Source organism: Hypomesus nipponensis, chromosome 8, assembly GCF_054491055.1.
Source record: "Hypomesus nipponensis isolate SF chromosome 8, ASM5449105v1, whole genome shotgun sequence".
NCBI lineage: Eukaryota > Metazoa > Chordata > Actinopteri > Osmeriformes > Osmeridae > Hypomesus > Hypomesus nipponensis.
The window spans coordinates 1107214-1129920 of NC_140368.1; the positions used below are offsets into that span (position 1 = coordinate 1107214).

Genomic DNA, 22707 nt, shown 5'->3' on the forward strand with positions numbered 1-22707 from the left:
AATGAATGCTTCCCTAGCAAGGGCAGCATACATTGACAGGCATGTAAAATATTGAACAGTGGGATCATTAGAAGTGGTCTGAATCTATCGCAACCATGGTACGAACCCCCCGGTAATTGACTGGTACAAAGCCCTGTTTCCCTCCCAGGGGAGAATCACTATGACAACCACCATTAAAGCAAGCACGCCGAGAGACAGCGCACAGTAATCTGACTCAACCAAGCCTGTTAACCCAGTGTGTAGAAAGACGGACCACAAATCATAATTCGGCCTTTCCTGTGCCCGTCCATGCATCCTCCCAGTCTACACTGATTTGACGCTAAACCCCAACGTCAAACCAACAGCGCTAATTGACACAGGTTACGAAGTTGAGAAAATTGCGTATATTTTGAATAAATATAGCACGCAGCTTTGGTTAATGACAAGCCAGCGTATAATGGACCCATTCATTACTATCTACGCCATGCCCTCTAATCCAATCAGAGCCTCGACCAAACCTCGGGGGCGCTACCAAAACTATAGTCCTCAGAAAACGCCTCACATATGCAGAGGTTAAGCCTTCGGTCGGGCTAGATTCAAGCCCCATCAACCCTTTTAATTACAGCCTCCAGCAGTTTATCTGGGCTCTTGGAGGAGGCCTACGTCCACAAGATGTGTGTGTGATTGACTAAATGCTTTCATAACAAGTGACAGTGTGACTTGGCAATAGAACAAACAGGCCAGCAACAGTAGACTACTCTATTCTAAACATGTTGCAGAATATGCAGACATTTTGAGCATCACATGTGTTTTCAACAGCAGGATGAGTGTGCTAGTTTATGTGTTGTATTCTGTCTTCCAGTTTGCGGTGCGCAAAACAGGAAGTGAGAGATGAGTGCTAATTTGTCACAACATTTCACAATCTTCCGTCAGGGTCTGTAATGAGAGTCTTCAGAATCTTTCCACGACATTTGCAGTTAATTGGGAATTATTGGACTAGTAATTTGAGCTGGCTATGGTTCACATACTCTTAGGGGGAAACGAAAAGTAGTCGTAGGAAATAACGAGCATTCAATTCATTACGTTTTTGAAAAGTCATACTGAAGCTTACCTAGCATAACAATTAGGTACACGGGTTCACATGAACGTCGCCGTAAACTTGACTTCATCAGTTCCTTCTACGCTTTTGGCCATATGGTTGTAGAACAGCCGCGATATATCAAAAGTAGAACCAAATAAAATAGTTTTTTTCTCGTTTAAAATTGTGTGCCTACTGTCCAAATTCGTCAGCCAGCACAATTTTGATACTCTTATTCGTAATTGGCGCGGATTGACACCGGTCCGCGAGACCCCTCAACCAATGAGAGCGCGAAGTGCAGCGTCCCGCCTTCAGTGTAATCAATCCGAGGATCAGCGCGTGTCCCATACAGTACATTGTTATGTTGCCGACAGTGAACCCAGGGAATATTACTTCACGGGGTTTGAATCACAGCGCAAAGCCGTTCTGAGCCCTGAAATATTGACCTACGTTGAGGCGTCCGCTAAAGGAGCTTGAAGTAGGGATATGGGTGACAGATTTGTGGTTGTTCCCGTTGGGCAGGACTGCGACCGTGACCCTGACAACAGCGGAGGGGCAGCCGGGGACTCCTTAAACCAACAAGACGCGGTTCCTATCCTCGAGTATAGTAGGGAACCCAACAAATACGGTAAATTTCCGAGGATGACAACTCCTCAACTAAACACTACTTCTTCTGTTATTATCTAGCAGGGATGAGGTTGTGAATATGAGTTATGAATTGAGTTTGTTTAGTCATACAGTAGGCTACGTAGGCTAACGAGGGTGGTCTATTCGGCGACTGTAGGACACTATCATGTCACACTCCTCATAACAGTTATCTGGATGCAATGATATATAGCTACCACATTCACTAGAGATTATACGCCCCCTAAAGTTTTTAACTCAATAGAAAGAAGTTTTTGCACTGTGGGTCTGCTCAATAGCAGCATGTAATATAATATTAAGCTCATGCATCTACTGCTTTGTTGTCCTATGGCAGGTGTTATTTTTGCCTTATCTTCCTGCTATTGTTAAACCTTCTTCGCCCCCTGCTAAGGTGGCGCTTAGCAACAGGCTATAGAAAGTGCCAGTACCAGTCTGTGTTTGAAGTAGTAGAATAACGTCAACGCAGGATTCTCAACCATGGCCATCGTCAAGGCTACTGAATAATTGAACTGAAGAACGTTATTAGCGTTCTGTAGGAAATATTATTTTGGAAATTTCGCTTGATATTGCGTTTGGAGTGCCTACATCGGATCAGTTTGTTCCCAGGTTTAATTTGGGCAGCTGAGTGCTTGTGTCTCCCTCTCTCCCCTGTCTAGATATAGCATTTTAAAGGCTGAGCACGGTGTACGCATCGACTCTCTGGAGTGTTGTGGACAACACCATAGAAAAGCTGCCTGAAAACATGTCAAAGAACCGTCAAAGACAAGCTGGCACATGTGGTTCATCCACATATTGTTTTGATGTTAACATGACTAATGACAAACAATGGTCTTAAAGGTTGCAGAGAATGTGGGAGTTTTCAAGTGTTTATTGGCTATATGTCTTCTACACCACTTATCTACAGCCTGTCATGCAGGGGGTTGATGTTGTACTTAATTAGCTTGTTGATTCCCCGTTGAGGATGAAAAGAATGCAGCAAGGGAATCACAATTAATGGAACTCGGACCACAAATCTTTCTGGAAACACAGCCCGCCCTTCCTGTCTACCTTTACCCAGCTGCATTTCTCTCCAGTATTCTGATATCCACTTCATCCTCCTCATCCTTTATCCTCCTTCACAAACATTATATTTTAATCAATGCAGGACTCATAGCTTGATTTCCGGGCAGGAATCATAGCTTGGATTTCAGAACCGTTCTGTTGTGAAGCAGTTTGCTGGTCATAGAGGTCAGAGCAGCCAAATCAAATGAGTACAAACTATAAATAAAATGCATAAAATTCATTAAGACAGTTTGGGGCAAAATACACTAGTACAGCATGTATACGTATGTTACTTCATCTGAGCTTCCAGAGTCAAGCGTTGATCCAGAAGATGAACTAACCAGTGAACACAGCCCTCTGTAATGTAATTTAATTCAAAATAGCTGGTATGTGATTAATGCAGCTGTGCAGTGACTGTTCTGTTATCATTTTGATTCAGTTAGCATAATCTTCTATCCATAGCACAAATAGTGCGTGTGTTGAATGTGAAGACATAGGCGTAGTCTGTTAGTCTGGACACAGTCTGGGGATGTTGGCTGTAGTAATGCTGGACATGTTTGATCTGTGGCTGAACTGTTGAACAGTGAGGGGAGAGATTGACTCCTGGGAGACCTCTTCAGATGTTTGGCACGCCATAGATTACAGAAGACTGGTGCATGTTGGGTAATGTAGTCTAATACCAGTGTTATGTACTTCTATGGAAGGTTCTGCATGGAACCTTGATTGGGTTGGGCTACACATTGTCCTAAACGTTCATAGTCTTTGTTCCTGTACTGTATACATACACACACACACTCGCACTCAGAATCATTAAGCACAGTCAGTTCAGGGAGTTAACTGACAAATAGCAGACTTTTAGTTTAGTTCTGTTTAAATAGATAAGCCTGTTGGATCACAACAGCCACTCCCTCTGTTTACTGTTGTCTTATGAACACTAGTACACTAGCATATACACTAATGCACTAGTATAGGACATTAGTATACACACTAATACACTGGTTTAGTCTCTAGTATACTGGCTTAGACACGAGTAGGAAAGTATTCACACTTGTAAGCTAATATACTAGCATGCAAACTAGTATAGAGATACTAGTATGCTGGATATACACAACATCTTGTGGATGTGTGTGTGTGTGTGTGTGAGAGAGAGAATGCGATTGTGTGTAATGTGTTTTTGTGTGTGTGACATCTGGGTATCATATTGCCAACTACCTCTGCAGTTTTATTTGGAGTCCTCCAGTCAGCACATAGTGAACAACAGGCCTTAGGCATGCTGTATGAGCTCTGGTCCATACTGCTGTTGTGTGTGTGGAGGGTGTGCGGGGTGGTGGATGTTTGTTCCAAACTGTGCCACGTTTAGACTTACTTAAGAAGGGAGTGTCCTTCCCTAGTACACTGCTGAATATTATCCAACTTTCAACCGTTTCCAAAGCTGTTTACCTCAGGTACTGGCATCCTCCTGCCCAGCTGTACAGAACACTCCATCCTTTCCTGCTGTGACTCTCTCCCTGGTGGTTTGTGTTGGACAGATCAAGACGTGACAGGAGGTCAGCAGCTGGCTCAAGGCAGCAGGAAGGAGACACACAAACTATCTATTCACTGTCACTGTTTATCCAAAGTGGCATACAGCGGGGGAGATTTGAAGCTGCGATCTCTTGCTCTACCGCTGAGCTATGATCTCTTGCTCTACCGCTGAGCTATGATCTCTTGCTCTACCGCTGAGCTATGATCTCTTGCTCTACCGCTGAGCTATGATCTCTTGCTCTACCGCTGAGCTATGATCTCTTGCTCTACCGCTGAGCTATGATCTCTTGCTCTACCGCTGAGCTATGATCTCTTGCTCTACCGCTGAGCTATGATCTCTTGCTCTACCGCTGAGCTATGATCTCTTGCTCTACCGCTGAGCTATGATCTCTTGCTCTACCGCTGAGCTATGATCTCTTGCTCTACCGCTGAGCTATGATCTCTTGCTCTACCGCTGAGCTATGATCTCTTGCTCTACCGCTGAGCTATGATCTCTTGCTCTACCGCTGAGCTATGATCTCTTGCTCTACCGCTGAGCTATGATCTCTTGCTCTACCGCTGAGCTATGATCTCTTGCTCTACCGCTGAGCTATGATCTCTTGCTCTACCGCTGAGCTATGATCTCTTGCTCTACCGCTGAGCTATGATCTCTTGCTCTACCGCTGAGCTATGATCTCTTGCTCTACCGCTGAGCTATGATCTCTTGCTCTACCGCTGAGCTATGATCTCTTGCTCTACCGCTGAGCTATGATCTCTTGCTCTACCGCTGAGCTATGTCTGTCCCTGTCTGCTAACTCCTGGTCCTCTCTGTGGTCACTGAGTCCCAGAACTGCTCAGTCCTGACCGGTTCCTGCTCCAGTCTTTCATCTGTAAAACCCTGTTATCCTCTCCTGCCTTTCCATACACACATTTGAAAATAATATACTGTATGTGTGTGTGTGTGTGCATGCATGCATGTGTGTGTGTGTGTGGTGAGTCATATTTGCCACTCAGCCCCCTACTGTGATGTCTGCGGTTCCCAGTCTAAACTCAGGACTGCGTGCAGGCTGCAGGCGCTATTTGAAGGGAGAGAAATCATCAACTGGGGTTCCCCAAATGGCCCCATGTGAGTCTCAGGTTCCCAAATGTAGTCATGTTCCACCTGCCATCGTTAGCAGGGTGCTACTGAAGGATAACTTCCCCAGGCTCCTGTCTGCTGGCATGCAGTCAGTCAGTCAGTCAGTCAGTCAGGCAGTCAATCAGGCAGGCAGGCAGGCAGGCAGGCAGGCAGGCAGGCAGGCAGGCAGGCAGGCAGGCAGGCAGGCAGGCAGGCAGGCAGGCAGGCAGGCAGGCAGGCAGGCAGGCAGGCAGGCAGGCAGGCAGGCAGGCAGGCAGGCAGGCAGGCAGGCAGGCAGGCAGGCAGGCAGGCAGGCAGGCAGGCAGGCAGGCAGGCAGGCAGGCAGGCAGGCAGGCAGGCAGGCAGGCAGGCAGGCAGGCAGGCAGGCAGGCAGGCAGGCAGGCAGGCAGGCAGGCAGGCAGGCAGGCAGGCAGGCAGGCAGGCAGGCAGGCAGGCAGGCAGGCAGGCAGGCAGGCAGGCAGGCAGGCAGGCAGGCAGGCAGGCAGGCAGGCAGGCAGGCAGGCAGGCAGGCAGGCAGGCAGGCAGGCAGGCAGGCAGGCAGGCAGGCAGGCAGGCAGGCAGGCAGGCAGGCAGGCAGGCAGGCAGGCAGGCAGGCAGGCAGGCAGGCAGGCAGGCAGGCAGGCAGGCAGGCAGGCAGGCAGGCAGGCAGGCAGGCAGGCAGGCAGGCAGGCAGGCAGGCAGGCAGGCAGGCAGGCAGGCAGGCAGGCAGGCAGGCAGGCAGGCAGGCAGGCAGGCAGGCAGGCAGGCAGGCAGGCAGGCAGGCAGGCAGGCAGGCAGGCAGGCAGGCAGGCAGGCAGGCAGGCAGGCAGGCAGGCAGGCAGGCAGGCTCTCTCCCTGACTTACAGACCCTTAAAAGACCTTCACATACAGACCACATGTTCAGACTCCGCCCCTTCCTCTATAGTCAGGGTGGAGCTTGTGCCAGTGTTCCATCAGGACTCGGAATGCTGCGATTGTGAGGCGGGGGCGGCCATTGAAGTGAGGATGATGTCACCCGACACCTTGGAGTCAGGCTCGGGATGAGTGACAGGCATGCAGGTGACGCTGGAGAAGGCTGGGATGAGGGCGTTCACGTGTGCCCGGGTCTTCAGAGACCCAAACTCATCCTGGATGAGGCTGTTAATGAGGCTCGCGAGCAGCGAGTTACAGTAGTCCAACTTGGAGAGGACAAGTGCTTGGACAGGCAGCTGGGTGGAGTGCTCAGACAGGTATCTCCTGATCTTCCGGATGTTGTAGAGGGTGAATCTACACGACCGGGAGACCGCAGTAATGTGGGCCGTGAGGGAGAGCTCGTCATCCATGGTCACCCCAAGGTTCCTGGCAGAGGATGACAGGGTCACCGTCGCAGATCCCAGGGTGATTGAGAGATCGTGGGAGATGGAGGGTTTGGCCGGGATGATGAGAAGTTCTGTTTTGGCGAGGTTCAGCTGGAGGTGGTGCTCAGTCATCCAGGCGGAGATGTCTGCGAGGCAGGCCTCAATCCTAGCTGAGATCGCCGGATCAGTCGGGGGGAACGACAGGTACAGCTGCGTTTCGTCAGCGTAGCAGTGGTAGGAGAAGCCATGGGAGGTGATGATTGGTCCAAGTGAGGTGGTGTACAGAGAGAAGAGGGGTCCAAGGACGGAGCCCTGTGGGACACCAGTGGAGAGCTGGCGAGGGTCTGACAGTGTGCCTCCCCAGGAGACCTGGTAGGATCTTCTCGACAGGTAGGATGAGATCCACTGGAGTGCAGTGGAGACAAGCTTACAAGGTACATCGCGTTTATCCAGTGAGCTACCGGGGCGGCCCATTTTTCTCTCCTTCGTCCCCGCTGCTTCTCACCGGGAGAGAGATTGCATCACTCATACTAGACGTGACTTTACAAACGGTGGGACCTTTACATTGTTTTAGTGATTTGTTTTTGTCTTGTCCGTGTAAAGGTCTGGGGCCTGTCTCCAGCTCAGGGCTCACTGTAAAGGTCTGGGGCCTGTCTCCAGCTCAGGGCTCACTGTAAAGGTCTGGGCCCTGTCTCCAGCTCAGGGCTCACTCTAAAGGTCTGGAGCCTGTCTCCAGCTCAGGGCTCACTGTAAAGGTCTGGGGCCTGTCTCCAGCTCAGGGCTCACTGTAAAGGTCTGGGGCCTGTCTCCAGCTCAGGGCTCACTGTAAAGGTCTGGAGCCTGTCTCCAGCTCAGGGCTCACTGTAAAGGTCTGGAGCCTGTCTCCAGCTCTCACTGTAAAAGCTTGGTGAGATCCTGGACAGTGTAGGGTTAGGGTCAGCTTCCCGCTGCAGGGAAGTGGAGAGCTTTCACATTTCCATGGTTTCACCGCTGGAAAATATGACTTCTGAGGCGATTTATATGATCTTGTTTTTGTTTTTTTTGAACATTTTATTAGGATCTGAATGAATAGCCCACCTGTCTGCAGGCTAGGTTTGATTCTGGGTTTTATTACATGGGATTTATAGGAGCACACATACTGACATTTTACATTTCATTCATTTCGAGTATGCTTTAATGACGTGCTCTTACTGCATGTAGAGAACAGAAGCAGATGATGATTAGTCAGGGAGTCAGGTGGCTGAGCGGTTAGGGTATCGGGCTAGAAATCAGAAGGTTGCTGGTTCGATTCCCGGCCATGTAAAATGACACTGTGTCCTTGGGCAAGGCACTTCACTCTACTTGCCTTGGGGGAATGTCCCTGTACTTACTGTAAGTCGCTCTGGATAAGAGTGTCTGCTAAATGACTAAATGTAAATGTAAATGATTTGAAGTGAGCAGTTCTGTCAAGGAACGGTCTGTAAAGATACTGTACAACATGTCACCATCACCTAGGAAATAAACAGCATATCCTTTCTGTGTTTACTTAATTTCACCGTTATGTCAACATCTTCACTTATCCCACAAGATCAATAAAACAATGTGTGGTTCCCTTGGAGACCCACGATGGGGCTGTATTTCCCTGTTTGGCCAGGAGGTGGCGGTGGCATGGCACCAGTTCTTCCAGAGCTCATCTGATCCTCTTACAGAAGGAGGGAGAGAGGTGGGGATAAAACCCTAAGCATTAGTGTTTCAGCCATTCGTGTAAGAAGAGAGCCTCTTGTGTCAGCTTGTACTAGTTTTGTAATCTGGCTTTGCCACACTTTCTGACAGCTTCCTGTCACTGGTCATTGTAATGCCGGCTTCATATTTCACTCTCTCATTGATACGAGCAGGACTGTTGACAGGTGCTGTAGCCGGTCCAATAGACAGAAGGGATGACAAGCCAGTCTTCTTCTTGGGAGAGTCACCTGCTTTGAGTCACCTGCCTCGAGGTTCTGGGGCAGTAGGACCCTTTTAGGATCTTGCACCTGCTCCTTCTCTCTCTCTCTCTCTCTCTCTCTCTCTCTCTCTCTCTCTCTCTCTCTCTCTGTCTCTGTCTCTGTCTCTCTCTCTCACTCACTCACTCACTCACTCACTCACACACTCTTGTCCCTCCCTCCCTCCAGGCCTCTGTCCTTGGGCTGTTCTGGTGCTTCCATTAGCAACCTTATCTCCTCCTCTCCCTTCTCTGTCTCCATCGATCCAGGCTCCTTATACCGGCATGTGATTCCCTCCAGCCATGTCAGGAACCCCAATGGAGCAGAGCCTGTTGTAGCCTCATCCTGTCTCACCTGGAGTCTCAGGTGTTCGAGACCTGCTTGGTCAGACAGCTATTTGTTTTCCCATCATGCGCTGGTCCTCTGTGTGATCACATGTGGACTGGGAGCCAATCAGAAACCGAGACCAGGATATTGGATTCAGCCAAAGTCCATGCAAAGCAAACCTTTGCAAAAAGAAGATAGGTCTGTTTCTAGTGAAGGTGAATCTTCTGCATGCTAGCTCAGTGTGGGGCTGTGGTAAAGCTGTGTGTGTATCAGGGTACTAAACTATTCTGTTTACCTTACCCTGCGATAATCCTTGAATAGATTTAGGAGGAGAAAAGAGATTCTCTCTGGGCACAAGTCAAATCCCTCTTGATTAGAAATAACTCTGGACTGTGCCCAGAGGGGCCCAGATATGATCTCTCTCTCTCTCTCTCTCTCTCTCTCTCTCTCTCTCTCTCTCTCTCTCTCTCTCTCTCTCTCTCTCTCTCTCTCTCTCTCTCTCTCTCTCTCTCTCTCTCTGTCTCTCTCTCTCTGTCTCTCTCTTTCCCTCTCTCTCTCTCTCTCTCTCTCTCTCTTTCCCTCTCTCTCTCTCTGTCTCTCTCTCTGATCTCTGTCCTAGCTCTTTCTCTCTCTTCTATCTCCCTTGTTCTCTCTCTCCTCTTCGTTTTTCACTCTTTCCCCCTCCCTCTCTCTCCCAGCCCTCTGCCAGTCCCTCATGGCAGTGTGGGAACTGTGGTCTCAGTCTCCTGAACTGCAGCAGGTCTTGTTGGCCTGGGGTCTGGTAACCCCCCTCTAGCACACACTCCTCTGCAATGACAAGTCTCGCTTCAGAGCTGCGTTATTATCAGACCAGGATGCTAAAGAATCTGATGGCATGAAGGATGGAAGCTCATGTTAATAAACAGCTTTCCCCCAACCTGCTCTGGCTGGTTACAGCTCCGCTTTAGCTTTCAACTCTGACCCAGGGCCGTCACGGAACACGACTGAACGGGGATTCAATCATGAACACAGCCTCAGTTAATCACAGTCCACCTCAGCTGTCCTGGTCCCCAGCCCACTGTTCCCACGACTACAGCCTCACACACACACACACACCCCAGCCTCCACCCCTGTGTGATTAGGGCCGGTTCTCCAGGAAGAGAGGTCTTTTGTCCTCCTCAGTGGGAAGGCTGGCAACCCTGCGAGACTACGTGCCTCCTGGACTCTCCTCTATTTCCCTCATCCTCTCCCCCTCCTCTCCCCCTCCTCCTCTCCTCCTCCTCCTCTCCCCCTTCTCTTTTCCCCTTCTCCTCCTCCTCCCCTCCTCTCCCTCTATCCTCCTCTCCTTTCCCCTTCTCCTCTCCTCCTCCCCTCCTCTCCTCTCCTTTCCCCTTCTCCTCTCCTCCTCCCCTCCTCTCCTCTCTTCTCCTTTCCTCTTCTCCTCTCCTCCTCCCCTCCTCTTCTCCTCTCCTCCTCCCCTCCTCTCCTTCTCTCCTCCTCTCCTCTTCTCCTCTCCTCTCCCCCCCTCCTCTGCCTCTCCTCCACCACATGCTGAAACCAGGAGAGGATAAGTTCCCTCTTTGTCCAGCCTATGACACAACGTGACCAACACACCCAGGGTCAGTTGACAAGCTATCTAGAAACTTCTGGAACTGTGCTTGATGAGAATATATGGTGCTGATAGAGACAGTCTGACATTTGGTCTGCTTGGGAACAAACTGTGTTTGTTTGATCATGTTTCTCAGAAAAGTGACCACGCTATGTCTGTTCATAGCAGTGGGTGTGTTATTTTGCATAACTCCTCATTCTCTCCTCCCTCTCTTCCACCTCCCCAACACAGACACGCAGGTCCCAACAGACAGGCTGTGTGTGTGTGGTCAGGCCCCTGTGAGACTGTGTCAGGGCAGGGTGGAGAGAAGGGGAGAACGCCATAGTTTGGCCAGCCCAAAGCCTGGAACTGATAACTGCTCAGGGTCTCGCTCCCCCCACTCCACTTCCTGAACATACTGTACTGAACATGTACAGTATGGGGGACGTATAGGGAAGGGCAGTTTGTGTGTGTGCGTGGGTCGGGCTGTTTGTGTGACCAGTCACAAAGTGGGCATCTGGTTTCAGATGACTGAGAGGAGGAAGTGTTCAGCCCCACCCCCTCTGTCTGAAACTGCTTTGTGGACGTTGTCAGTTTCCTCCACTCGGCCTTCTGATCGCTCTTCTCTGGTCAGTTCTACTCTGGTCTGGTCTGCTGTATTCTACTCTATTCTGTTCCACTCTGCTCTGTCGTGTACTACTCCGCTCTTTCCTGTGTCGTTGAGTTTACATGTGAGCTCAGGAAGCACTGCCTACACGGCTCTAGGCTCCGGTCTTGTCTTCACATCTCTACTCACACTGGAGTAACAGTGTGTATGTATGGGGAGGGAGGGGCAGGGAGGGAGAGGGAGGGAGACATGGAGACTTCTCATACAGGGCGGTACAGCTCTTCCTTATTAGGAGAGAGGGGGTGTGGGGGTTGGTCACATGGGGCCACAGTATCCAAGCGATAGGGGTGAAAACGGAGAACTCTGAACCGACAACAGGAGAGCGGTAGAGAGAGAGAGGAGAAGTTAAACAGAGCTGAACCGTAACAGGGAGAGACGGAGGGAGAGAGAAACTCTTTTTTTATTGTTTTTCTGAGAGAGAAAGGGTGGGAAAGACAAAACAAGAAGAAAAAAACAAGGGATATAAGAGAGAGGCTGAGGGAGAGGCTGAGGGAGAGGCAGAGAGAGAGGCAGAGAGAGAGGCAGAGAGAGAGGCAGAGAGAGAGGCAGAGAGAGAGAGAGCGGAAGAGAGACACGCAGAGAGATAGTCACATGTTGTGAAAATGCCCACCAACTTCACGGTGGTCCCTGTGAAGGACGGCAGACGAACCCGGAAGAAGAACGAGGAGGATGATGATGATGATGAAGACAACAACGTGCTCCGGGAGGAAGATGAGGATGCCACCCTGCCAGGTGAGTCAGTAGGAACCCCCGACCCCCCCACCGGGGGGGGGCTGAGAGACAGACAGCTCCAGAACCTTCCAGGAGAGACACGAGGCTCTCTGAGAAGCTGTGCTGAAGCCCCTCACAAAGCAGACTCGGCCGTGGTTCCTTATTGAGACCAGGTGGAGTACTGTATCATGACTGTGCATTTCAGGACTTGGAACTCTGTAGCTCTGTGCTGACTGAGGCCTAACGGAGACCAGTCTAGACTTGCTGCTGTTGTTGTTGTTGTTTGGGGCTTGTTTGTGTTTGTGTGAGGAGGAGACACACAGTTACTGTCCTTCTGAAGCCCTCAGCACACTGGGCAGGGGGTGTGTGTGTGTGGTGTGTGCGTGTGTGTGTGTGGTGGGGGGGTTTGTCTCTGTGTCTGGTCTCATTACCACATCCTCCCCTCTCTTTCTCATCACCGACTCCTCTCCTTTTTATTTCTCCTCCGCTCTCTTTTCTGTCCCTCCCTGTTTGTTTTATTGGTGGTTTATTGAGACACACTGACATGAAAATAATCGCACCATGAACCTCAGGGAGTGAAGTTTGAGTAATGAAATAATAAAACACCCATCTGGTTCTCCATACCTCCCTTCCTCTATCTCTCTCCCTCTCCATCACTTCTCTCTATTTTCTATCTCTCACTCCCTTGCTCTCGTTTTTTCCATCTCTGTCTCTCCATCTGTATCTCTTTATTAGTCTTTCCTCCTCCTCCCTCTCTCCTCCCTCCCCCTCTCCTCCTCCCTCCCCCTCTCTCCTCCTTCCTCCCTCCCCCTCCTCCTCCTCCCTCTCTCCTCCCTCCCCCTCTCCTCCTCCCTCTCTCCTCTCTCCTCCCTCCCCCTGTCCTACCCCCTCCCCCTCTCCTCCTCCCCCTTTCCTCCTCCCTCCCCCTCTGCTCCTTCTCTCCTCTCTCCTCCCTCCCCCTCTCCTCCTCCTTCCCCCTTTCTCCTCTCTTCTCCCCCTCTCCTCCTCCCTCCCTCTCTCCTCCCCCTCTCTTCTCTCCTCCCTCCCCATCTCTCCTTCTCCCTCCCTCCTCTTCTCTCGTCTGTGAACTTGGACTGTTTGTCCTGTCTGTGTTTTCTCCAGCAGCACCATTAGCCCCAGCATACAGAAGCACTTTACATTTACATTTGATTCATTTAGCGGACGCTTCTATCCACAGCGACATGCTAATGTGCAGCAGAAGATAAGGATCCGACATGCGTAGTTCTACAGTAGTTAGGTGGTTAGTCAAGAAACGGGCTGTATTTTCCAGCCACTTTGCAAAGTAATCACATCTCAGTTAACGGGCACAGTGAACACAACTAATATGATGTTAACTACAGTGCATCAACAGACATGTTTGTCTGTTAGCTGGTCCTGTGTGTGGTTCACAATCTTCCTCAGTACCACAGCGCTGCCTTCATGACACCTTAAAGGATTCTGAGATCACTTTAGCCAAGTCTTCTCTGTTGTCAGTCGTTTTGTTCATTTTCCCCCTGCCGTTTCACAAGGCCCGAGCCAATCAGATTTCTCTGTGTAAATGCCAATATGGTATAATAATAGCATAATTGTAGCCGGCCCACTGGTTATGATTTTACACTGAGGAAGAAGAATGAGCAGAATCACCGAATCAGTGAGGAACAGTTTTCATGTATGTATGTGTGTAGGTGTGTAGGTGTGTGTGTGTGTGTGTGTGTGTACGTGTACTACACACTATGTAGCCTGTGTGTGTGTGTGTGTGTGTGTGTGTGCACCATGCAAGGTTGTACCTAGCATGTGAGTGTGTGTGCCAACCTAAATGCAGAGATGCAATGTTGACACATGGGAAAGTGATCAATATCATTGATTGGTCCGCTGCTTGGCTTCCCATTGGCTGACAGCATGGGAGTGGAGACTCCTCCCCCTCTGTGAGTATGTCAGGGGTCTGGACCTCACACACGCCTCCAGAAACCACTAGATCACAGACACGACAACCATGTGTTTTCAGCTATGTCTCTTGCTCTCCCTCTCTCTCACACTTTCTCTCTCCCTCCTTCTCAGACACTTACTCTCTCTGTCTCTGTCCCCTGTATAACCCCCCTGACTCCCCCCTGCCCCGCCACCCTGCCCCGCTCTGAAGTCTAACCCAACCAAACTTTAATTAAATGAATTTCAGTCCGCAAGCCTCAGTTGTATCCAACTGTGCTGCCAAGCCAGACCACTAGGCCTAGAGAAGTCCTAGCCCCGGCCACACATACTCACACACTCACACTCACACGCACACACACACACACACTTCAGGGCCTAGAGAAGTCCTAGCCCCGGCCACACACACACTCACACTTACACACTTCAGAACACTCTTTAGAGTTTTCAGTTAAACCGTTTTAGATCAGACTGGTCTGGAATGGAACAGTAGGTGATTAAAACTGAGCTTTCAGCTGCGTTCTGAAGATAGCTTTGTGTTTCTGGGTGTGTGCAGTATGAATGCAAAGGGATATGTTTGTCAACGAGTGAACCCGAACAAGAACTGGTTTGATCTCCCAGAGGCATATGTGACTGCCCGGTGGATAAGAGTTGTTCAACAGCAGAAAGGCTGGCAGCCTGGCTGGCAGACAGGCTGGCTAACTTCCTAGGTTTATACATGGAAACAGTGTGTTTGGAAACACAGGTGTTTTGTTTTTATTCAACAGCTGGTTTTGTTTAAAACCTAGTTTTCCTGATTAACCTGCCCTGTACAACATCAAAACCACAATCTGTTTTATAAGCTCTTGTACTGACACTACTCTAGCTCACGGCCATCTGTTGATATTAAGCATTTATTGAAATCTTGCCTGCTGGTGTCTCTTATTGGGGGAACCTGTGCAGGGTTACCTGCTGGTGTCTCTTATTGGGGGAACCTGTGCAGGGTTACCTGCTGGTGTCTCTTATTGGGGGAACCTGTGCAGGGTTACCTGCTGGTGTCTCTTATTGGGGGAACCTGTGCAGGGTTACCTGCTGGTGTCTCTTATTGGGGGAACCTGTGCAGGGTTACCTGCTGGTGTCTCTTATTGGGGGAACCTGTGCAGGGTTACCAGCTGGTGTCTCTTATTGGGAGAACCTGTGCAGGGTTTGACGAGGAAACAAGCTGTCTATCACCTGTGTGTCTGAGCCTCCAGCTGTGTTTTCATGCATCGGCTCGCTGAACCAGACTCGGGAGTTTTCAAAACAGGATGTTACTACTTTGCCTTTAGATGTGTATATATATGTATGTATTTGTTCATCTAGCAGACGCTCAGTACAGAGGGGTATTTGAACCTCCGACTTCTTGATCTGGAGATGCTCTAACCCACTGCAATAAACTGTCTGTGGTTATGGAGACCATCTATTCAACAGTTGTCATGGGAACCTACGCACATTGCTACATGGTTACTTTTCTATTGTTGGATGACAGGCATCACTAAAACTTGGTTTTGTGAGATTATCAATAGAGATTCTGCCTCATTCTCACTCTCTCACTCTCTCTCTCGCTCTCTCTCTCTCTCTCTCTTTCTCTCTCTCTCTCTCCCTCTCTCTCTCTCTCTCTCTCTCTCTCTCACTCTCTCGCCCCCTAACATGGACACATAACTTAGATTCTCACGCCAGCAGCAACTAAAAAAACACGCCTGTGTGTCTTTAGACATTAAACCTAAAAAGACACTCAACATAACTTACCTAGAAGAACATTCCCTGCCTACACACACACTCACACATACACACACTCACACATACTACACACCCACACACTCACAGAAAGGGTGTTTTGACCGTGTGGTTGACTGCTGGGCTGTATTGAGCGTGTAAAAGAATGTTGGAGAGTGTTGGTTAACGGTCACTGCTGGGGACTTCCTGCTATCCACACTTCCTGTTTCCTGCCCCTCTGAACCCATCCATGTGCTGCGCCTGATAAGCCTCCTCCACCCTCGAACAGACCATGTGTGTGCGCGCGCACGCGCGTGTGTGTGTGAGGGGGTGCACACTCATTAAAGAGTCTTTGTCCTGTGTGTTTTTGGCGATCTTGTTCCTCTTTTTACTGTGTTCATGTAAGGACAGGACAAGAGAACAGGCCTGCATGGAGTGGTGGAGGTGAAGGTTTGGGTCCTGTAGGCCCTACAGTGTAGGGTCCTATAGGGTCATAAGGTCAGGCAGGGTCGAGGGTGGAAGTGTGTGTAGACCACTGAGGCACTCCATGTTGTTTTCAGAATGATACAGGTGTTTTCCAGAAGATAAGAGGAGTCTTTGTGTGTGTCTCATAAGGGGTCAGATGCTTTTCATTCACTTCCTGGAACTCAAACAACCAGTCCTTTAGCCCCTTCCCTGGTTCTGTTCATGGTTCTAGGTTCTGAGTTCTAGGTTCTGGGGGTCTGTTTCTGCGTTCCCATCCAACCATGCTCTTCTCAGCACCATCTGTCCTGCTCTCATAGTTTGGTTTGGTCAGAAGAAACCACACACACACACACACACACACACTTTATTACACACACCCACACTCACTCAGGTCCAGCCCAGACCCTCTCAGCAGAGGGTGGAACAGCTTCAGGGTCCTTCCAGTCTTCTGCCGTCTGTATGAGACCATTCCTGGAACCAGGCCAGCCTGCTGTTATTGACTCACAGCACTAACAGGAACCTGGATTCTTCTGTGACGCTCCTTCTGTGATGCTGGGGTCTTTCTGCTGAGTCACTGCGTCCTCTTCAACAGGCAATTAAGCTGTTTTTACTTATAATAATAATCGTTTATTTCGTATGTGATCATACATTTAAAAGGAAAAACAAAAAACATAGAAACAAAACTTACTTAATTGGCTGAAGGGGAGGGGAGGAGAGGAGGACCGGTTTCCCAGGGCCCATCAACCCCCTACTGAGAGTGTTGGCAGGCAGGGTTAGGGTTAGGAAGTGAGTTTGGAAGTTATTAAAGCTGCAAGAGGGAGCCTATTACGGCAGGAGAGACAAATCTACTGCCTGAATCACTTACATGCAATGGTGTGTGTGTGTGTGAGAGAGCGTGCGTGTGAGTGTTTGTTGAGGGAGCAACAAAGTCTGTTGAACACCAGTGACATCCACTGGAGTAGAGAGGCCCTGCTGTTTACGTTTCTCTCATCCCTCATCGGGCTTAGCTGTTTCTAGATGACTATAGCTGTTTAGATGTTTCTAGGTGTGTGTGGAGGGTGTTCTCTAAATGGGTTTAACAGCTGCTTCAAGTGTAAACAGTTGAAATGAAATAACAGTGCTAGTTATGTTTATTTGTCTTACCAACTTGTTAGCCCGTCAGAGGTTTGGTTGGTAAAGCAGAGCTGTAATCAAAACCTAATTTCTCACCTTTTGAAAACGAGACGGACGGACACAAAAACCAATTAGACTCACACGGCGCGTCTCCATGGAGGCGCCGTAGCAACAGCGAGCTGCGTCAGCCCAGATGTTTCTCACTTAGAGAGTGGGTCTACGACCCAGACTGGAGTAATCAATCCCAGAGCGTGGAGGAGCAGGCCTGAGGGCTTGGTGACTGGGGTGATTTGACCTCATCGCGGCTCGCTCTTTCCTGCACGCTAACACGTCAGAGCTGAAGGCAGTGGAACGCATGACATGAGCAGGAAGTGACCTGCGAAGTGGAGAGATGAGCCTGTCTGTGTCGAGGAAAGAGGTTGATATTCAGGAGACGGTCAGGCATCAAGGCATCGCCCACGGCCGAGAGTCTCTACTGGGCCACTGTGTGTGTGTGTGAGGGACAGGAAGGAGCCACCGTGGGTCTTGGTTGTGTCCTGGTCCATCTAGGGCTGATGGCACCACGGTCTGTTTTATAAAAAGGACGAGCTTTCCTTAATCTGGTTAAGTGATTACTGCTTGCGTGTGCTTAGAGAGCCTGTTCACGGAAGGTGGGAAGATTCTAACTGCTAGCCCTAGCTCTCTGACTAGCTAGTTGTATTTTTGGAGGGTAGATAGTCGTAACTGTGTCCATGATTGTCTGTGTCTTATTCCATGATATGGGTGGGAATGTGTAAGTAAGGAAGACTTTATTTATAAAGCACATTTCATACCAGAATTGCAGCACAAGGTGCTTTTTGTGATAGACTTAATTTGTTTGGAAGTGTAAAAGCATCATTGGTGGTTAATAATGATCACGGTCAGTCTCTCCTTTACCTCTCTAACTTCTCTCTCTCTGTCCTGTAGCCTCTCTCTGTCCTCTAGCCTCTCTCTCTCTGTCTCTCCTCCAGCATCTCTCTCCTTTAACCTCTGTTTTTCTCTGTCTCTCTCTCCTCCAGCATCTCTCTTGCTCTCCTCTAACCTCTCTCTCTCTCTCTCTCTGTCTCTCAGGCATTCTCTTCATGCTCCCTTTACGCTACCCCTCCCTGTTTCAGCTCTTCCCCTTTGTGTGTGTGTGTGAGAGAGGGAGAAAGAGAGAGTACGCTCACACAAGCTCAGGGATCAGAAGCTCAAAAGGAGGGAGGGAGGGAGGGAGGGAGGGAGGGAGGGAGGGAGGGAGGGAGGGAGGGAGGGAGGGAGGGAGGGAGGGAGGGAGGGAGGGAGGGAGGGAGGGAGGGAGGGAGGGAGGGAGGGAGGGAGGGAGGGAGGGAGGGAGGGAGGGAGGATGTGATGAGTAGATGCTTCTGTCGTCCTCCCTGTGTCACACACCGTGGAGTATCTGATCCTCACACACACACAGCGCGCTGCTTAGCGACCGGCTGCTTAGCGACCGGCTGCGTACCTCAGCAGCCTTCTGACTCCTCCACTGGGACCCCCGGCGACCCCCCTCGCCCTGCCGCTCTACCCCCCCAGCATGGAGCAGGGGGAAGGCTCTCGACCCAGGGGTAAGTGAGATCCCACTCCTCTCCCAGCTCACTACTGGCCGGCTGATACCTGGCTAACCTGGGCACGTCAGCTACTTAAGTTGTTAGTTGTACTTTAGAGCTAGGTGTTTTCTGTGTGCGTATATGCATCAAGCTTCCGGGCTTGATTCCTGCGTTATTTTTCAACCTTCCCTCATTTTCTTGACGGCTTCTTTGACAGCAGCAACGCACAGCAAAAGCTGGCAGCTGTGGGAATGCGCTCTCATTTCCGTGTCAGCTTGTTAAGTAGTCTTCTTCTATGGTGTGAGCAGCACTGAGGGTGTCTGGGGGCTGTGGTCCTCCCCTGGGGCAGGGGAGGTGGTGGTGCTGCGGGGGGGGGGGGGTGAAGTGGTTCTGGGCATGGGTGGGGGGGGTTCTGGGGGCCTGGGTGGGGGGTTCTGGGGGGCCTGGGTGGGGGGTTCTGGGAGTTCTGGGTGGGATCTGTTGGCTGGTGCTTCTTGACTCTTCCAGCTCAACGTGGAGCTGAGGGCTGAGCCCAGCCAGCTTAGAGCAGTGTCACCGCAGGAAGATTAGTGGGTATAAATAGGCCATGCTGCCATTTATTACCATAGCGACCGAGACACCTGGCCCGGCCTAGCGATCCTCTGCTCTCTCAACCTGAGGCTCCCACTCAGTGCCTGTGGCCTGGTGGGCCTGGTGGGGCCTGGTGGGGGCTGGTGGGGTTGGTGGGGCTGGTGGGGCCTGGTGGGGCTGGTGGGCCTGGTGGGGCCTGGTGGGGGCTGGTGGGTTAGGGTGTTTCTGAGTGGTGATGGTTTCTGCTCACCAGAAAGTGGTCAGAGAAACACACAGTGTAGTTGTGATTGCTACACTTGAAGCTTAGCTCTGGGTCTTGGTAGCAGTACCTTTTAAAACGATCTTGTCAACATTCAGCGTGAGCATTGATCACCTCCGTATCCCAGTGAGTTATGAGTCTGGAAGCGTGAGGGTCGTCTCATCTCCCAGGGATGTTTGAGCTTGTGCTCGTTACGTCATGGTTACATCATGGTTACGTCATGGTTACGTCATGGTTACGTCTCGGTCGCAGTTGAAGTAGCAGTGACACAGGGAACTCGTCGTAGAAGCAGGTGTAACCTAACCGCAGCAGATCCAGACCTGGAAGGTTGCAGCTTCCACCCCATTCCAGCCCAAAGCAAGGAGTCAAACATCCACAATAATGAAGTGTGATAAAGAAAGTATGGGTTTGTCATAATTCCACACAGTCCTCGTCTCTCATGGACCCTCCTCCAGTTGCCCTGCAGCTCTGCAGTGTGTTAGTTACCCTGCAGCTTGTTAGTTACCCTGCAGTGTGTTAGTTACCCTGCAGCTCGGCAGTGTGTTAGGTACTCTGCAGTGTGTTAGTTACTCTGCAGCGTGTTAGTTACCCTGCAGCTCTGCAGTGTGTTAGTTACTCTGCAGCGTGTTAGTAACCCTGCAGCTCTGCAGTGTGTTAGTTACTCTGCAGCGTGTTAGTTACCCTGCAGCTCTGCAGTGTGTTAGTTACTCTGCAGCTCTGCAGTGTGTTAGTTACCCTGCAGTGTGTTAGTTACCCTGCAGCTCTGCAGTGTGTTAGTTACTCTGCAGCTCTGCAGTGTGTTAGTTACTCTGCAGCTCTGCAGTGTGTTAGTTACTCTGCAGTGGGTTAGTTACCCTGCAGCTCTGCAGTGTGTTAGTTACTCTGCAGCGTGTTAGTTACCCTGCAGCTCTGCAGTGTGTTAGTTACCCTGCAGCTCTGCAGTGTGTTAGTTACCCTGCAGCTCTGCAGCTTGTTAGTTACCCTGCAGCGTGTTAGTTACCCTGCAGCTCTGTAGCGTGTTAGTTACTCTGCAGCTTGTTAGTTACTCTGCAGCTTGTTAGCTACCCTGCAGCTCTGCAGTGTGTTAGCATTCTCCCCCTCTCTCTCTGTCTCTCTCTGTCTCTCTCTCCCCCTCTCTCTCTCTGTCTCTCTCTCTCTCTGTCTCTCTCTCTGTCTCTCTCTCTGTCTCTCTCTCTGTCTCTCTCTCTCTCCTCACCCCACTCACACACAGTCCGGTTTACTCTGCCTGTATGCATCTCTCTCTTTTTCATCCTTTCCTCCTCTCCCCCCTTTCTCTCTCTCTCTCCGTCTCTCTCCTCTCTCCTGTCTCTCTTCTCTCTACTACTGCTCTCGGTGATAGATAGGATGTATTACCAGGACTCTAGGCAGGGTACCTCATAAAGGGCTGACCCTTGTGAGGTCTGAATGACCCAGCGGAGATGTACACAGATCTGGTAACTAGGCCTTCATCTTGTCCTTGGTACTTAAATCTGGACCAAGTATCATGGGGATTTTCTATGCCACACACACACACACACACACACACACACACACACACACATGGTATACTGCAGTGTTTGAACTTCATCTCTTTCAGAGGCCCAAGATTGGCACCAATAGAGATAAATAAAAACTATATTTACAAGATGTAGATTTTTCACGAGAGGACAAAGATGTTTCTTCCTTACCTCACTCATAACTGGAAGAGCGCAGGCCTGCAGGTCCTTATTTCACCCTGACTGACTCGTAGTTTTTCTTACTTGACCTGCTTCATTAACCTGCCCCTCCCATGTGCAAACACAGCTCAGCGATATGCGTGTGCACCTGAACAGGACTCACAGCATTAGACAGCACCTGAACAGGACTCACAGCATTAGACAGCACCTGAACAGGACTCACAGCATTAGACAGCACCTGAACAGGACTCACAGCATTAGACAGCACCTGAACAGGAAAGCATTAGACAGCACCTGAACAGGACTCGCAGCATTAGACAGCACCTGAACAGGACTCACAGCATTAGACAGCACCTGAACAGGAAAGCATTAGACAGCACCTGAACAGGAAAGCATTAGACAGCACCTGAACAGGAAAGCATTAGACAGCACCTGAACTGGACTCACAGCATTAGACAGCACCTGAACAGGAAAGCATTAGACAGCACCTGAACAGGACTCACAGCATTAGACAGCACCTGAACAGGACTCACAGCATTAGACAGCACCTGAACAGGACTCACAGCATTAGACAGCACCTGAACAGGACTCACAGCATTAGACAGCACCTGAACAGGAAAGCATTAGACAGCACCTGAACAGGAAAGCATTAGACAGCACCTGAACAGGAAAGCATTAGACAGCACCTGAACTGGACTCACAGCATTAGACAGCACCTGAACAGGAAAGCATTAGACAGCACCTGAACAGGACTCACAGCATTAGACAGCACCTGAACAGGACTCACAGCATTAGACAGCACCTGAACAGGAAAGCATTAGACAGCACCTGAACATGACTCACAGCATTAGACAGCACCTGAACAGGACTCACAGCATTAGACAGCACCTGAACAGGACTCGCAGCATTAGACAGCACCTGAACAGGACTCGCAGCATTAGACAGCACCTGAACAGGACTCGCAGCATTAGACAGCACCTGAACAGGACTCACAGCATTAGACAGCACCTGAACAGGACTCGCAGCATTAGACAGCACCTGAACAGGACTCGCAGCATTAGACAGCACCTGAACAGGACTCGCAGCATTAGACAGCACCTGAACAGGACTCGCAGCATTAGACAGCACCTGAACAGGACTCGCAGCATTAGACAGCACGTGAACAGGACTCACAGCATTAGACAGCACCTGAACAGGACTCGCAGCATTAGACAGCACCTGAACAGGACTCACAGCATTAGACAGCACCTGAACAGGACTCACAGCATTAGACAGCACCTGAACAGGACTCACAGCATTAGACAGCACCTGAACAGGACTCACAGCATTAGACAGCACCTGAACAGGACTCACAGCATTAGACAGCACCTGAACAGGAAAGCATTAGACAGCACCTGAACAGGAAAGCATTAGACAGCACCTGAACTGGACTCACAGCATTAGACAGCACCTGAACAGGAAAGCATTAGACA

General features: G+C 50.2%; 2 protein-coding genes across 5 annotated transcripts in view; one reads left to right on the plus strand and one right to left on the minus strand.

The window, feature by feature from the left end:
• sspo (SCO-spondin) overlaps positions 1–1369 on the minus strand; it is a 76280-nt gene extending 74911 nt beyond the window's left edge. Inside the window, exon 1 of the mRNA XM_084703251.1 lies at positions 1091–1369. The gene's annotated coding sequence lies outside the window, so the exon portion shown is untranslated. The remainder of the gene's footprint in view (positions 1–1090) is intronic.
• A 20-nt stretch (positions 1370–1389) lies between these two features.
• The window catches only part of slc12a7b (solute carrier family 12 member 7b), a 41227-nt gene continuing 19909 nt past the window's right edge, over positions 1390–22707 (plus strand). For 3 of the 4 annotated variants that reach the window (XM_084703249.1, XM_084703246.1, XM_084703248.1), the window contains exon 1: positions 1390–1685. In XM_084703249.1, the coding sequence (XP_084559375.1) occupies positions 1544–1685 (142 nt within the window). In that variant the 5' untranslated portion in view covers positions 1390–1543. Of the gene's footprint in view, positions 1686–11511; positions 11952–22707 lie in introns of those variants that run through there. The other variant, XM_084703247.1, reaches the window with a different exon arrangement.